We start from the raw sequence: 15,373 nt of genomic DNA, 5'->3' as shown, positions 1-15,373 counted from the left end.
TGAAAGCGATATGCTCTGTTGTGTTCAGTTTTGACCAATTGCCAAACACCACTGCATGTGCAAACTGAGAACTTCCTTCTATCCGCCCAGTTCCCATTATTGTGTTGTTATTGTTGTTGTGTTAAACTCTCACTACCGGGGCGTGAGGTAAATTGCTATGTGCATGCCTTATTTGCCTGAGGTAAACAACTGAAACAGCTCTTAGTCTGGCTGAACGTTTCACTTAATGAACCAAACGATGAGCTGTCAAATTAGCCAGTTAGCTTAGCAGGCTGTCATGCTAACTACCGGCTCCCGTCAGAGACAAACAGCCGGCAGCGTAGTTTCTGTACACCTGCTGTGCTCACCTGACGGGCCATAAGAGACTTGATCTTCTGCATCGTAAGTCCAAGTCGTATCAGCGGCTAAAAAAATGAGTAAAGCTCCAGCTGTGTCTTGTTGTCAACAGTGCACCTCCATCACTACGAGAAGGAAGCCATAGTTGAGTCTCACGTGACTGGCAGGGCCTCCCCACAAGACCAGAACGTTGCAAAGCCTTCTGGGAAATGTATTTTTTAAGAGCCAGTGCTTGTGCTCTTGCCTGTCAGGCTTTTCACATGTATAAAAAATGAAAACATCTGGATGAAATCCAAAGTACGTGTTGTTATAAACAGAGAAAATGAAATTAAAAAATAAAATATGATCAAATATAAACATGGCGTCAAAGATTGACTCTACAGTAATGTTCTGCTGCCTTACGCCACTGGATGGTAGTAAACTAACAGAGATATTACGCAGCAGTCATCTAGCCTCCTTGTGCCAAAATAACGAAAATATGGGTGCAAATGATAACAAATTTAAAAAACAAAAAACCCACAGTGGCTGTATTGTTTTCCTAAAACTGAAATGAGGCTGCCATGGGACACTGGAATAAAACTGAGCCATCATTAACGTTCATGGCAACACATATGCTTATTTTTCTATTACATGGCTTAAGGCTGAATCTCTGTATATGGATTTATTCAGTACTTTGCAGAAATCTTGAGTCACACCACATTTATTTATATTTTGCTGGAAAACTGGGAAACAGGTGCAGAAGTTTATTGAGGCATGTGCAAACATACATAGAAATCCAGTATGTAAGACAAAAATAGGGTTTATATATTTCAAACAAGCCTCAAAGTCAATATTTGGTATTAAAACATTTGTTCTTCAACACACTGTGAACTCTCTTAGGCAATCGTTCTTGTCATTTCTTTAAGTAGTCATCAGGAATAGTCCTCTGTCCTTCTATACCTGAATGACATTCAAAGCTCTTTTTGTGACTGATAGTGTTTCACTGTGTGTTTCTCTCTCCAGGTTTGCTTTTACTGCACTAGCAGGGTGTTTGGGGTACTTGCCATGCTGAAACATGAAATCTTCACCAATGTGTTTCATTCCACCATGTTGCACGGCAGATCAATGGCTGTACTTTTCTTCCATCAATTTTGACAAAGATCCACAGCACCACGGCCTTAAATAATGCTTCAAACCATGACAGACCCTCTCCTGCTTGCTTGTTTTTGTTACAGATGGATGTGGACACTCACTGTGGTACCTCCTGCATACATATTGACAACAATATGAATAAAGATCAGATTTGGATTCATCACTCCATAAAGAACTGTTGCCACTGATTTCCAGTCCAGGTCTTGTGTAATTTGGCATTCCTCAGTCATTTCTCTTTGTTGCACCTCCTCAAGAATGGCTTCTTGACGATCACCCTTCCACTGAGACCATCTCTGAGAGCCAGAGAGCAACTGTCAGGTCCTGTGTCAGGTCTTTGCTGATTTTTTTTTTTACAATTATTTTATTGACATGACTTTCAAATGTTCATCTGCTGTAAACAATTTTTAGGCCTTCCACTTCCTCCACTTGTTCAGTTTTCTCATTGCAGATCATCCAGATGTGCCGAATTTTCATCTGACAGCTCTTTGGGAATCACCTTGTTGGTGCAAAAATACTACTTTATGTCTGTCAGCTGTGTTGTCTTTGACATTTTTAATGGACTCAATAAAAGAAATGGGAGCAAATTATGTTTTTAGCAGCAGTCTGCTAGTAACAAAGTGCCTAAAGATAAAATTAAGGACTTGTTCTAAGCTAAGCTGTGTGCTATGTGCAGACACAACACTGGTTCATCTATTGAGTTAGGTACCTTTTTTAATATGTCTGAATCATAAATTAATCATAGGTCAGTGTTAAGTGGCCTAACAAGCAAACAAATGGTTGAAGGACGACACTGCAAATGAGTGAAAAAGCAGCCAATGTCCAAAGAAATCCTTTGAAAGACCCTCAGAAAGCCTGAAGAACTATTGCTCAAAAGGACTCTAAAAAATGACAAGAAAGTCTGGAAGAAAAGAAGAAAAATAGAAAAGGAATGAGGGGTGGATCAAGACTTTTACACATTAATGTGCACACCTTACATATTAACCTATACATAAGTTTCTATGCTAATGATTCAATTAAAACAATTAATGAATAATATATAAGGTGTGTGATAATGTTGAAGTTATTATCAGTACAACACATGGGCCGGTTTCCGAACAGCTCCAGGGTTTGTTTTATTCCTAAGAATAAAGTAGAATTTCCTTTTAATTCTACAGCCGCTGTCAGTATATCTGTATTATACACATTATATACATACAAGTTAACACAATAAAGCAGGCTTTCCTTAGCGCAGCACATTTCCTTTCATGACCAAGAATTTGCCCGTTGTCACCACAGATTCAGTGCCACGCAGGTCCATCTCTGCCAAGCAAGCAGTTATGCCTGGCTCTGCATTGTAAACTGTTCCAAATAATTCCCAAAACAGCACACACAGACCTATTCAGCCTGCTTTGTAATTGCCCCCTTAGGTTTTATGTCGGGCTGTGCTTGGTTAAAAGCAGGCAGCGTGCTGCACACAGCAGGCACTGTGAGCTCTAGTTCCTGGTTAATGATGCCTCAGGCTATTTCCCAGTCAAATGAAGGTGAGGTCGCTCTCCTTAGGTGAATTTACTCCACTGTTGTTTGTCAGGCAGTCATCCACAGTGTGGAGCCTCCCTTTAAGTATACACTGAGACGGAACAGATGGCAACCCCTACCCGGAGATGCCACCACAAAGACACAGCACACTTGGCTGGTCAGTTCAACAGCTAAAATTAGACCAAGATTTAATAAACAACTTGTTGTTATGCAGGAGAGCATCGTGATATGTCACACCTTAAAATTCAGCAGGAGTTCTAGACTTAGATTTTTTTGTTTTTTAATGTTCATAGCGTAAAAAAGAAACAACTACAGTTTGATAATAATTTACTATAGTAGCCAGCATTTTGTGCTATAGCATTTCACACACTGAAAAGATGCACTCAGCATGGTACTACATAATGAGTATACAACAGTGTGGTGATAATAAGCTGCATAATAGTAGAAACAAATGTTCCTTTACGTGATTCACTCTCCAAGGTTGGCAAACTGGAGCATTTCTAATGAGCTGCATATAAAAATTTGGCCTCCGCTTTCTAAATGAATCACTCTACTTCTGACTTTCTCTCCACGCTTCCCCCTTTATTTGTATTTCTGTATTTCCTCTTCTGTCCACAACACATATAAGTATGTGCGCACACACAAACAGGAGCAAGCGCACACCCGTTTCTATCTACTCGTGACAAGGTGTCAGCGGGAGCAGGTGGAGGGCACTATGCCACATGCTGAACCATCCGTCTGTCGCTGCCTATCTCTATCAGGTACACAGCATACCAATACAGCGAGGCTGAACGAAGCTAGCGCTCTGCAGCAGTGTTGGGACTGAAAGCACAACTCTTGCAAGGAGAGAGATTACAGCCAAGACATCAGACAAAGACGGACTGTGAAGCAACAGAACAACTGACAGCTTTGCTGGCTTCAGCTATTCTTTTTTTCCAGGAAGTGTGAAAGAACAAATGTTCATTTCAAGCCATTACTGCTTTTGCCTTTTTACAAAAAAAAGGCAAACTAAAGCAAAAATACAGACATAATTGCAGAATTCGCAGATTAGAGTACATTGTCCTTGTTTGATGTCAGCAAACAGCGCATACTCCAATTGACCAGAGTAGTAAACAGTTATATTTTTAATAAAGTACAAAACAAACATGTGAATGCAAACTGTACAGTAATGAATTACGAATTCCTTATCATTGTCTTTTCATTGAGCATTTCATTGTGTCCATTATGAGAAGAGAGAAAATGCTACATTTGGGGAAGCAGGGCTGAAAGTTTTAATAGGAATAAATAGATTAGAGTGAAACATAGAAATAGAATAATATGTATAAAGAATCTGCTGGATAATCCATGTACAATATTTACAGTTAACCTGAATATATATTTCGTACTGCATTAATTATAACACTTCTCACAAAATATACTCTCTCAGCAGGGAACGCTAAATTAAAATGATAATATTCATTTTTTTTTTTTCATCTAGATTTTAAATAATAAATCAAGGAATGTGGCAATTTCGGCACCTTGGATGCATCAGAAAATCTTCAAAATAAGGTAGAACTGAATACTTCTAACTTGCTTAGTTTTATATAATCTTCACCTTAAAACAGGAAACAAAAGGTTTTTAACTTCAGTTATGCTTTCACAGAACAAATAAAAATGAGCTGAACATACATTTTCATTTCACACCAATGTCAGCAAAATACACTTAACATCCGTCCAAAACTCTCGTCAACAGCAGTGCACTATCAGGTTGTGTAATCCCACAAGTCTCCTTCATCCCTTGTGCAAAAAACCAGGCCACCAAAACCAGTGCTTCAGGCTTTGATAACAGAGACTTAAGAGAATAAAGCTACAAGGAAGTCTTCAAGTTAAACCATTTAAAGTTCCATCTCCGCTCTCCAGCCAGACTTTACTTCAGCAAACTGTGACTCGGGGTTTCAGGAACGTGTCTGATCACATCGTAGATGGTAGTATGCATATCTTGAATCGATTCGAGACGAGCCAAAGATCTGCACGATGCCTGGTGGATTAGTCGTACGGGCAAATTTAAAGCATATAAAAAAACAAAGGATTTTGGACAAAATGAGTGTTGCTGCTTCACTGGTTGTGAAAATACCTGTGCAGATTCCGTCTTCCCAGGTATGGAGACGAACTCGTAGATGCCAAAGTCCTCGGTTGCATCCTCGTGACCTGTTGATACACATTTTGATAAATCAGAGCAAAACTTTTGCTACGGTACAGCTGTTAATGTCTAATCCCTGTCAGACTTTATAATGGCATGGTAAATTATATGATGTCATAAAGCTAAAAACATAAAAGTGCTCTAATCTGAATTAAATTCTCCTTATCTTGTTTGAGTTAAGGCCAGTTAAGTTGTTTAGCTTTCAAACTTGCTTTTTTGAATCTGATTTGGCCAGTAAATGCCCTGTTCATCTACTATTTCCAACCCAGTTTCTTGTTAAATATGATATAATGCATGTGTATAAATAAATATGAGAGTGATTATGCGGGGATCACTAATAATTAATGTTTTTGACAGTAAGAGGGAAAAATGAATAATCTGTGAACAAAAAAGTCGCTTACCTGAACGATGTGGTCGTTTCTGCTCTGAAAACGGTCTGCTCAGAAACAAATAAAAATGTTAATTGAAGCTTATGTGGGGAAAAGACACGATGGTAGATTTTTGAATTCATTTCATAATAAAGTCTCTTACTTGTTGTAAATGCTCATAAGCACTGGTGATAAAAGAGAGGGGAACGGGAATGAGAAAGAGAGAAAAATATAAAGTCACGCATACAGAAGCGACAGCATAACAAATGTGACCTTCACTTCCTCAAATAAAGAAGTTACTTTGCCCTTGTTTCCTTTAATCTAACATTTGCAAGTCATTTACATTTTCCCAGTAACATTCTCTTTTTTTATTTTTGTTGTTTTTTTCCACTTGAAAAAGTAGGCAAACACAGGTGTTACTAATGACATTAATTAATACCATTTCTAATTACATTTCAAGTCAAAATGACTGCTGTGGAAAAGGTTTGTTAAATTCCACATGCAAGAGCTCGGAAACCAGGGGGAAAGAAAGATTGAACTCACAGGGATTAAAAGCAAATATGGTTCTGTAAAAAAAAGTGCTTCCAAAAGCAACAGAAGAAAACAGTATCTAACCTCTCTTTGGATGACAGGTTCTCCTGAGGAAGAACAGCAGCATAAGGCCAATGACAAAAAAAGAGCAGACAGTAATGACTGCCAGCGGTGATACAGAGTTACCCTCTTGGATGTGCTTCTCTTTCCCTGTTAATGAACAACAGTCACATGAATGATACATGAACACACATTTGAAAGTAAGCCAGTTTTGTAGGAATGACAGAGTTAACAAGTTGGTCTTGGTGCCCGGGGGCAAAAAACGGCCCCCAACCTGGCCCACTGGACAGCTTTGGAAAACGTAAACTTTATTTTCATAGTTTTCCCGAATTTAAGATTCCTGTGCAGTGGCCCTTTATACTTTAACAAAGTAATTAACTAACAAATAAACAATTTAATTGCAATATTCCTGTTATTTTTTTCACTATTTCCTATGTACATTTTATGAATACAGGACATTCTGGCCAATGAGCTACCAGAACTTTTTTTCTAACGTTTTCTTTCATTTACTGAAGCAGCATCTGTTTATCACATAGAAAAGCTGAGATGTGTTATTGAATTCGCGTTTTTGTGTCTTGCAGTGAGATATCTCAGGGATATTGACGTTGGCTACAAAAACAAGCAAACAAAGGCTTTAGTGAAATTTTACTTTTCAGTTTAAAATGTGTTAAATCTTATGTATGATGGTTTCTTTGAGTAGCCAGTGAGTTCAGATAAAGGCTAACGATATCTAGCTAGCTGTCTTTAAGGTAGCACTTTAGCTAAATGAAGCTACTGAACTTGACATTTATAACAGTTTCCTGTTAACTAATGTTTGTTGCAATGTGGTTAATTAAAGGCTACCTGTTTAAGCTGTGGCCCGTTTTGTTTTTGTTTTTCTTAATATGAGAAATTAAACCAATTTTATTTATGTTTTACCATTAATTAGCAGGTATCTAACCTAACCAAGGTACAATGCTAACTAACCAAGCTAGTAAGCATTAGCTGAAAATGTGGAACTACACTCTCTTATCCACAATTTATCTAAATATTGTCAGGTCAGGTGCCAAAATAAATACATAAATAAATCATCTTAGTATCCTTTTTTACAGACAGTCGATGGTACAGCCTTCCACAGTGGCTAACATTATCTGTAAAATGCTTGAATTTTAGAACTGTAATCATCAGAAAGAAATTTGGTAGGGTTCATAAAAGATTTTGATGTCAATAAAAAAAGGGCATCTGTTGACTCCTTAAACAACGTGTTAAATCAGCCAGTATCAGCAGTAATCATAAATGTCCCTTTCTCAGTATCACCCAGGCAACATATTAATGTTGCATTCAGCACACAGAAACTCCATATGCTATAAAACCTTGTCAACAAACATAACAGCTGTTATCCAGTGTTTACTTTCCCAGCCACTGAACTTAAATACATGCTGCAGGTACTGGAGCCTAGCAACACAGATATAACCTTAGTTTTAAAATAATGTACTGTATATTTCATTATAGCCATAACCTGGTCTGACCTGTCAGCTTTTACGCAGTGTAATGCTCCAGTTATAGTATTTTATCTCCCCAACTGTTCCCAAAAGGTGGTCAGTGGTTATCATTGGCAAGAATTATCTCGAAACGCTCACCCAGCTCTTCTGCGTTTGGCGTGACACACTGTTTGCAGAGTGTTTATCTCAGAGGATTCCCAAAACCTACCCACGCTCTCCTCCCTCTTGCCATGTTCCACCCTCTACCCACCTGTTCCCAAGCTGGCCACCACCAGAGTAAACTGGGCTTCGTCCTGCTTCTGCGTCACGTTGTTGAAGGCACGGCAAAGGTACTCTTCAGCCTGGGCCAGTCTGTAGGAGCGCACCTCTAGCCGAGGGCCCTCTGTGACGATCTGAGTTGCATTGCGGGTCTTGGAGATCCACACATAGCTGTTAGGTGGGTTGGAGTCAGCCTGGCATTCAAAGAAGACCAGCTCCCCAGGGTTGATGGTGAACACCTCCCCTGTGCGCAGGCCCTGGACAGAGTTCACCTCAAGGTTGTAAGGGCCATCTGTATGGGCCGGTGGAGAGTGAGAAAAACATGACAGTTTGCTGGTGAGATGTTGCTTTGTGGGTAGTTTTCATGAACCGCCCAGCTCTAAGGCATGATTGGGTAGCAAGTGAGTTTCTAAATACAAGGTCACAGGTTTGTACACGGAGTAGTGGGATAAATATGGGTGGGTATTTATCCCAGTGGAGAACACTGAGACCTAGGTGAGGCGGGGGGTGGACTGGCGCAACACCGAACATGGGCTGTCGAGAAAGCGCACTACTCTAACTTAAAATAAGAATTGTCTTTTTCCAACACAGTCAAGCATATTATTCACAAACATATTAGTATACATTTTAGATAAAACTTAAATTATCTGTTAAACGAGAATTACTGTAGTAGCAATTAGCCACTAAGAGCAAACAGGCCAGTTCACTATCAGCTGGTTTTTTATTGTATTTTCCAGTGAAAGCAAACATTAAGAAGGAGACCGGCTTTACTAGAAACTCAATATGGTAAAACTGAAAGAAACCGAGAGTGCTTCCTGCAGGTTGAAACACAAACACGATCTGCCTATGCAAACAAAAATGATGTCACCGCCAAGATGAGAACAACACACACGACTAAAGAGGTGGAGGATAAAAAGTGCAGGAACCAGTAGACAAAACCTACGACGCCTTTCTTTTGTCACGCTTCAATACAAAGTCGTCTGTTTTGTAAAAATTTAAACGCATTAAAATGAATACCCAGGAAAAATTACGCATGCAGTACGTTGTTAGTTCAGCCTCATACTGGCACATCCAATAAAGTCTATCGGTGCATCTACGCCGTTTATAGTAGAACAGAGGAGCTCTGTGAGATAAGTCTGCTCCCATGCAAATACCATCCCATAACAGGCGCATGGGGTTTTTTTTTGTTTGTTTTTAAGCTGATAGTAAGTAGGCTGATCTCACTAAAATTTACACATCACCCAACACTTCCAGCTATTCTGGAGAAGAGAAAACAACAAGGTTTAGGATGAGTACAGGAACACATATGTGACATTTTAGATTTTTAATTGTTTCTATAAAATAAAAACCTTTATAAAGCAGCTCTCAGACGTGAACACAATCATTACAGGGTTCAGAAACCGAAGAATAAGCTACAGCTACTCACAGTAGACGTTGAGTTCCACAGCCCTGCTGTGTTGGCCCCGGGTGACCGGGTTGCTGGCCACACAGTGATAACTTCCCTTGTCCTCTTTTCTCACAGGGCTGATTAACAGTGTGGAGTTATCTTGGGAGTAGTGGTATCTGTCACTGGGACCCAGTGCAACATTATTCCTGAACCACTTAAACATAACTCTTGTTCCGTTCTCAACAGAACAAGTCCAGGTGACGTTTGCTTTGTCCTCAATGACTGCATAGGAAGGGCTCTTCTCAATGGCTGGATTGGACACGGGAACTAGTCAGGGGTGGAAGGCAAGAAACAATTAATATCTGAGCAATGGCCAATTAATAAAATTAAATTATGGGAAAGATAAGGTCTGAGAAACATGGAACTCACCATCTACGGTTACACGAATGGTTTTCTCCTCCTCAATGTCTCCTGGTTTGTTGTCATGCTTTATGGTGATGCTCAAGTGATAATCTCCTTCATCTTTTCTGTTTAAGTTCTTGATTTCCAAAGAAAAGGTGGAGTTGTTGAAGACGAGGTGGTCACGGTGCTTCATGTTTAAGATTGTATTTTTTTTGGTGAATGTCACCAAAATCCTGGGCTTGGTGACACTCATCCCGGTGTGACACCAAGTTCCCTGAAATTCTGCTTTGTCCGGTGAAAAGTTGGTTTTCACAGACAGGAACACAGAGTCCCCTTCAGTGACATGCCTGACCGATGGATCAATGTGAATCAGTTCGGAGCTGACCTCTGAGTTGATGCAGGTGGTGGGAGAAGGAATGAAGGAAAACTCAATTACTGCACAACCAGTGAAAGGTAACATGTTAGACTGTCCATGTGACACATCATGTTTCATACAGAGAAACTCTTTGTATACACGATGATTCCAGCAAGCTAATGTCTAAAATTAAAACTACAATAGGCTTATGGGGTGGGCAGCACGGTGGCACTGTGGTTAGCACTGTTGCCGCACAGCAAGAAGGTCCTGCGTTCAATTCCACCATCAGGCCGGGCTCTTTCTGTGTGGAGTTTGCATGTCCCCCCTGCGTTTGCATGGGTTCCCTCTGGGTACTCCGGCATCCTCCCACCCAAAGACATGCAGTTTGTGGGGATAGGTTAATTGATTAATCCAAATTGCCCATAAGTGTGAGTGTGAATGGTTGTCTGTCCCTGTGTGTTAGCCCTGCGACAGACTGGCGACCTGTCCAGGGTGTACCCTGCCTCTCGCTAAGCGGAAGCGAATGGATGGATGGAGGCGTATGGGGTACTTCACAAAGCACAAAGTAATAAATTTCACCATCTATAGAGGCAAGATTTGTACTTTTTCCACAGCTTATTTCTAGAGTTTTAGTTGCTACAGACTTCACTATGATAGCTAGCTAGTTGCTAACTTATTTAGACTTCCCATGCGTTTCCTACACTCACACTGTAAACTGGACTGATTTTACTTTTCCTTGTTTTCTGTACTAAACTCTTACATTGGTTTCCAGTAATGAAGTCAACCCATGTGCAGAGTAAACCCCTTGAAGCCACAAACTCAGGACTCAGGCCGCTTGAAACCATCAGTTTCTGACATTTTTTCCCCCTTTTTGGTCTGTATGATGTCACTCAGAGTAGATAACCCTAATATGGACATATCAGGCATATATCTCTGGCTGTGAGCAAACCAGCAACACTCACTCCCTGTTTAAACTTTCTGTTCATGAAGAGTAGGAATCAGAAAAAAAGCAGAAAATATGGAATAAACAAATGATTTTAAACTGTGAATAAATAAAAGCTACAGTAGTGGAGTCAAAGAATTGGAGATGGGATTGATAAATGGTTTTTTTTTTTCATGTAAACATGTCAGCTGAATCAGGAACTGACAAAGATCAGACTGAACCAAACTGAGCTCAGAGAGACTGCAAAATCGGGCAACAATCGTCTGTTTTGTTTGACAAGAAATCATTTTAACTATATTTTTGCCTGTGGTTATCAATATATGACACTGATATATGAGATGCTACAAAAGATGCACTGTCTGATGATACAATAGGCTTTTCTGTGTACCCCACTTTAAAGTTGACACTATCACCCTGTTGTGCATGTCATGTGATAGAGCACTAACACTGATAAAAAATACTTTTATTCAAAATTGAAAAATATGACATGCATCAGGTCACTGATTACTGGCACTTGGTAACAATCTGATATTATGCCATTGCTTTATTCCAGTATTGTCATTTTGTGGGTTGTTGGAGGATTCAAATGTAAAAACTGGAGAAAATTGAAAGAAAAAGTTGTTTTTTGTAATTATGTAATGCTATAGATGCAATATATTGAGGAAATTTCACTTTAAAGATAAAGTCAGTCCTGTTTTGTCTGCATAATCTGCAATGATCTGCATCCTAGTCTTCAAAGTGTCCAGGTCCTGAAACTGCTGTGTGTTAATATTGACCTAACTCCCTACGGAGTGACATTGTTGCCAGACGAGGATCAGGCTCTGTCTCTTTTATAGCAACTCGTTGCGAAACAAACACTTGAGCCGTGTGAAGTAACTACAACTGCTGATCTATTGCATCTTGTGGTCTGTTAAAGCTGGTTGCCGGGGCAGTTTGTTCACTAGTTACAGACAACCTTGAAAAACACAAACAGCCGATAGAGCTATCAGTGTTTTCCAGCGCATGCTGCCACTTCAGCTGGAAGGTCGAGTGGTTTTACTCAGCCTGATGAATGAATGATGTCATTTATTTACATTTTTAAATGGCCACATCTTTCCAAAATGCACTGAATTACATCTGTGCTGCGACCTGTGTTCACTTGACATTTTAAAGTTACGTGAGGTGAAATGATTGAGTCCGTTTGGATGCCAGGCCGAGTTAAGCAGCAGCATGTGAGTAGGCAGTGCTACTGTGAAACAAACTCACGAAAACTTCACAGTTTTTGTTCATAGTTATCTCTTTCAACTTCCCCTTTCTGTGCTCGAGTGTCTTTGTCTGGCTTCTGTTTGTGCATCTTCTCTTTTTTTCGGCACTGAAGAAGTGTCTTGAAGATCGGTCATGAATAACAGTTTCTATAGGCTGTAGATCAAAAAATTTCAACTTTGAATTCATCAAGACTTAATTAAACTTGTGTTACACATCATACTGCGCAATCGCGATAGGAAAAATGGGGCGAAAACTCGAGAAACTTTTGTTTTTCCTGTAAAGCCATATTTTCCTTCATGTCCCTTGCTGTTCCTCTGAGCTGTCATGTTTTGCTCATGTTGATCATCACAATAGATCTACTGTCTGCTGTTATGTCCTAAATAATGCATGCAGCACAAACACCACGGTGACACGTCCCATTCTTATAAGACCGCAGGCCAGTTTCGGTGTGTATGTGTGTGTGTCTGTGTGTCAGTAGCAGGAGTGTGTCTGTGTTTACACCAGCCTAGATCCGGTGAAAAGGCAGAACGAGGAGGAGTGTGCCGAGCCCGCTCCCTCACTGTTGTCCCCAAACAACATGGATATTGTGGTGGTGATTACAGACACAATGGACTCTGAGGTGAGAGGGAAGCTTCGTTTGGTGGCCTTACCCCCCACGTACACACATGGAGACCCAAAAGCACCTGCCTCTTATCACCCTCACACACATCCAAGTTGTTTGGATACTAAATAGAGTCACCTCACCACGCATATCCGTACGCCACCATCTTCTGTCCTTTTTCAGATAAGACGAATAGGGCTTCTCAAGGATGGTTGTTGATACAAACATCAAAGTAGACGGGAAGCCAAACTTGGGGGATTTTGCTGTTGGCTTTATCAGGTCATACGACGCGCACTATTACACGTTTGTTATCTCATAGTCACACTGCTGTGGCCTAGGTCACTTCTTCTTTCCAAATGACCCTGTTTTTATGTCTACTCACGGCCAACAATAGAACAGAAAAGCTAATTCTGTAGAGTCATGCAGCAATGAGTATGGAAAGGACATGCAAAAGGAACGAGGACGGACTACGTGGAAAACTTTACAGCTCTGAGATTTTAAATACACAGTCGGGAACTCGATCTTCTTCAGTTTAAAAAACTCGTCAACCAGTTTCCTAAATTATTACAAAATATTAATGTCAAGTTTTGCTTTTTAAAAAAAAGAAAAACACAAACCCCACTCTGGGTGTTGTTAAATGGAGTTCTTGTGCCTATAAAGATCCATATTTTAAGGTTTATATATGTTGAAAATGTGTTTCTCAAACAAACTACATCAACGATGTGAGTGAACATTTTTGTTACTGCACACCATGAAAACTTCCTCAGCTCGCCCTTCAGTTTCTACCATACCAACCAAGCAAACACAGTAACCACAGCAGCAGCCATCACTACGCCAACACAACACTGACAGCTCGAGCACAACGTCCTGCCGTGACAACTCAACACACGCCGCACTCACCTGTTAGGATGAACAGAAGGCAGAAGGCAGAGCAGGCACACAGCACAGTTCTTCCTGTGGCCTCCATGGCATCTTATCCTCTGGGGATATGTGGGAATTCTGACAGGCAGTGCAAGGACTGAGGGATGGAGGAAGAGGAGAGGTGTGGAAGAGAAGAGGTGGTGGTGGTGGAGGAGGAGGAGAGAAATGTGACTGGTTGTGGTGACATTTGCCAGGGAAATAAGAGGAGCTGGCTTTCCTGCATGCAGCTCTAGGCCCCTCCCATGTGAACCTAAGAGTACGAAGAGGTCCACATGGCTGAGAGACAACACAGTGTGTTCTCACATACACACACACACTGAGCTGCCCTCAGGTTGAGGATTTGCACTATATCAAAGGGAAGATGAGACATAAAACTGTGAAAGAGCAGAATGGAAACTGTTTCTTTACATTAGACCAGCTGTCTGCTGCTTCAGACCCCCGGGCTGTGAAATAAAGCCTTTACCTGCTAACAGCACATAGTTTTGTTGGTTTAATGCGCTTTCGGCTGACATAACAGTCAGCAAATGCCACTGTGTGTGGAATGATTTTGTAATTCTAGAAATAACAGAAGAAGAAGAAGACAAAGCGATTGATACTGGGGTAAGACCGAGGAATGTATATGCCTTCAGGACATCTAAAGACTCTCCTCAAAATCAGAGAGAGATACACATTTTCATATTGTCTGTGAACCCTGAGGACGCTGTGGGGGGAAAACGATTCCTTGGAGAAAAGCTGAAGGTTTCATCTTATGGCAATAATGGCAAATGGGAGCTTTTTTACATTGTTCTTACTATGAGGAGACTGTGCCACTTTAATTTAGGTCATTTGTAAAGATGATGATGATAAAGCTCTTAAAAAGCACCTTTTTTCCTGTCAGTCGAGCGATCCCGCATACTGACTTTGTCTGAGAAGATGTTAAAAAAGGTTAAAAATAGTCACATGTTAAACACTAACATGCTTTTCCCACAGTGACTTGTGCAGAAGAGTTTTACTCTGTAGATTACCACCCTCATAAAGGGTTGGATTGGGAATGAACTGCACAGTGAATGAATTAAGCCATTGTACGCCACATAAATGAGTGCCTAGTTTGGTGATGGCACCATTAAAGAAAGTCTCTTTTTTTCTGCTGTCAAGCCCTTAATCATGGGATCCCTATTTACTGAGAAAACTGAAAAGAGAGATTAATTGTTAAAAGTGGCTTTAATAATAATACTAATACTAATACTAATACTAATAATAATAATAATAATAATAATAATAATAATAATAAAGAAAAAAAGTCAATTAGGCTTTTGTTTATCGGAGCACATTCTTCGGCAAATCTGGCACCCCTCAAAAACTGTTTCAAATTGTCCCAGTTAATAAATCCTAATAAAATAATTCATTTAAAATAGATGTGGTTGTTGAAAGGTGCTGATAACGCCTAAAAGACACTTTTTACTGCACTTTATTACAGAGAGCCTGCAAGTTTTCCATTTCACCCCTAGATGGGGTCAGCACATCGTCTACAGGACAAAGTCTTACAGTGTCTTCAACAATAAGCTGCACAACCCTTCAAAATAAAACCTCTAGTGCCCCCCTTATTATTATTATTATTATACTATTACTATTATTATCAGTATTGTTGTTGTGGTGGTGGTTCTGGTGTTCAGTGCCTTTT

The 15,373-nt window shown here is 40.1% G+C and overlaps 2 protein-coding genes across 6 annotated transcripts in view; both read right to left on the bottom strand.

Moving 5' to 3' along the window:
- vps50 (VPS50 EARP/GARPII complex subunit) overlaps positions 1-470 on the bottom strand; it is a 120,107-nt gene extending 119,637 nt beyond the window's left edge. For all 5 annotated transcript variants that reach the window (XM_065471031.1, XM_065471032.1, XM_065471035.1 and 2 more), the window contains exon 1: positions 348-470. In XM_065471031.1, coding sequence (XP_065327103.1) covers positions 348-380 — 33 coding nt within the window. In that variant the 5' untranslated portion in view covers positions 381-470. The remainder of the gene's footprint in view (positions 1-347) is intronic.
- A 4,109-nt stretch (positions 471-4,579) lies between these two features.
- hepacam2 (HEPACAM family member 2) lies at positions 4,580-13,853 on the bottom strand. Its single transcript, XM_065469640.1, has 9 exons — positions 13,693-13,853; positions 9,676-10,035; positions 9,286-9,573; positions 7,852-8,151; positions 6,145-6,270; positions 5,693-5,714; positions 5,563-5,597; positions 5,096-5,169; positions 4,580-4,999 (listed from the first exon to the last, which is right to left on the bottom strand). The coding sequence occupies exons 1-9, from the start codon at positions 13,757-13,759 to the stop codon at positions 4,889-4,891; spliced, it is 1,383 nt and encodes a 460-aa protein (XP_065325712.1). The 5' UTR covers positions 13,760-13,853; the 3' UTR covers positions 4,580-4,888.
- Between the last annotated feature and the right edge of the window lie 1,520 nt (positions 13,854-15,373).

The sequence above is a fragment of the Pelmatolapia mariae genome, linkage group LG22 (assembly GCF_036321145.2).
Source record: "Pelmatolapia mariae isolate MD_Pm_ZW linkage group LG22, Pm_UMD_F_2, whole genome shotgun sequence".
Classification (NCBI taxonomy): Eukaryota; Metazoa; Chordata; class Actinopteri; order Cichliformes; family Cichlidae; genus Pelmatolapia; species Pelmatolapia mariae.
The sequence above is the reverse complement of the archived record's forward strand: the minus strand, read 5'-3'. Positions and strand labels throughout refer to the sequence as shown.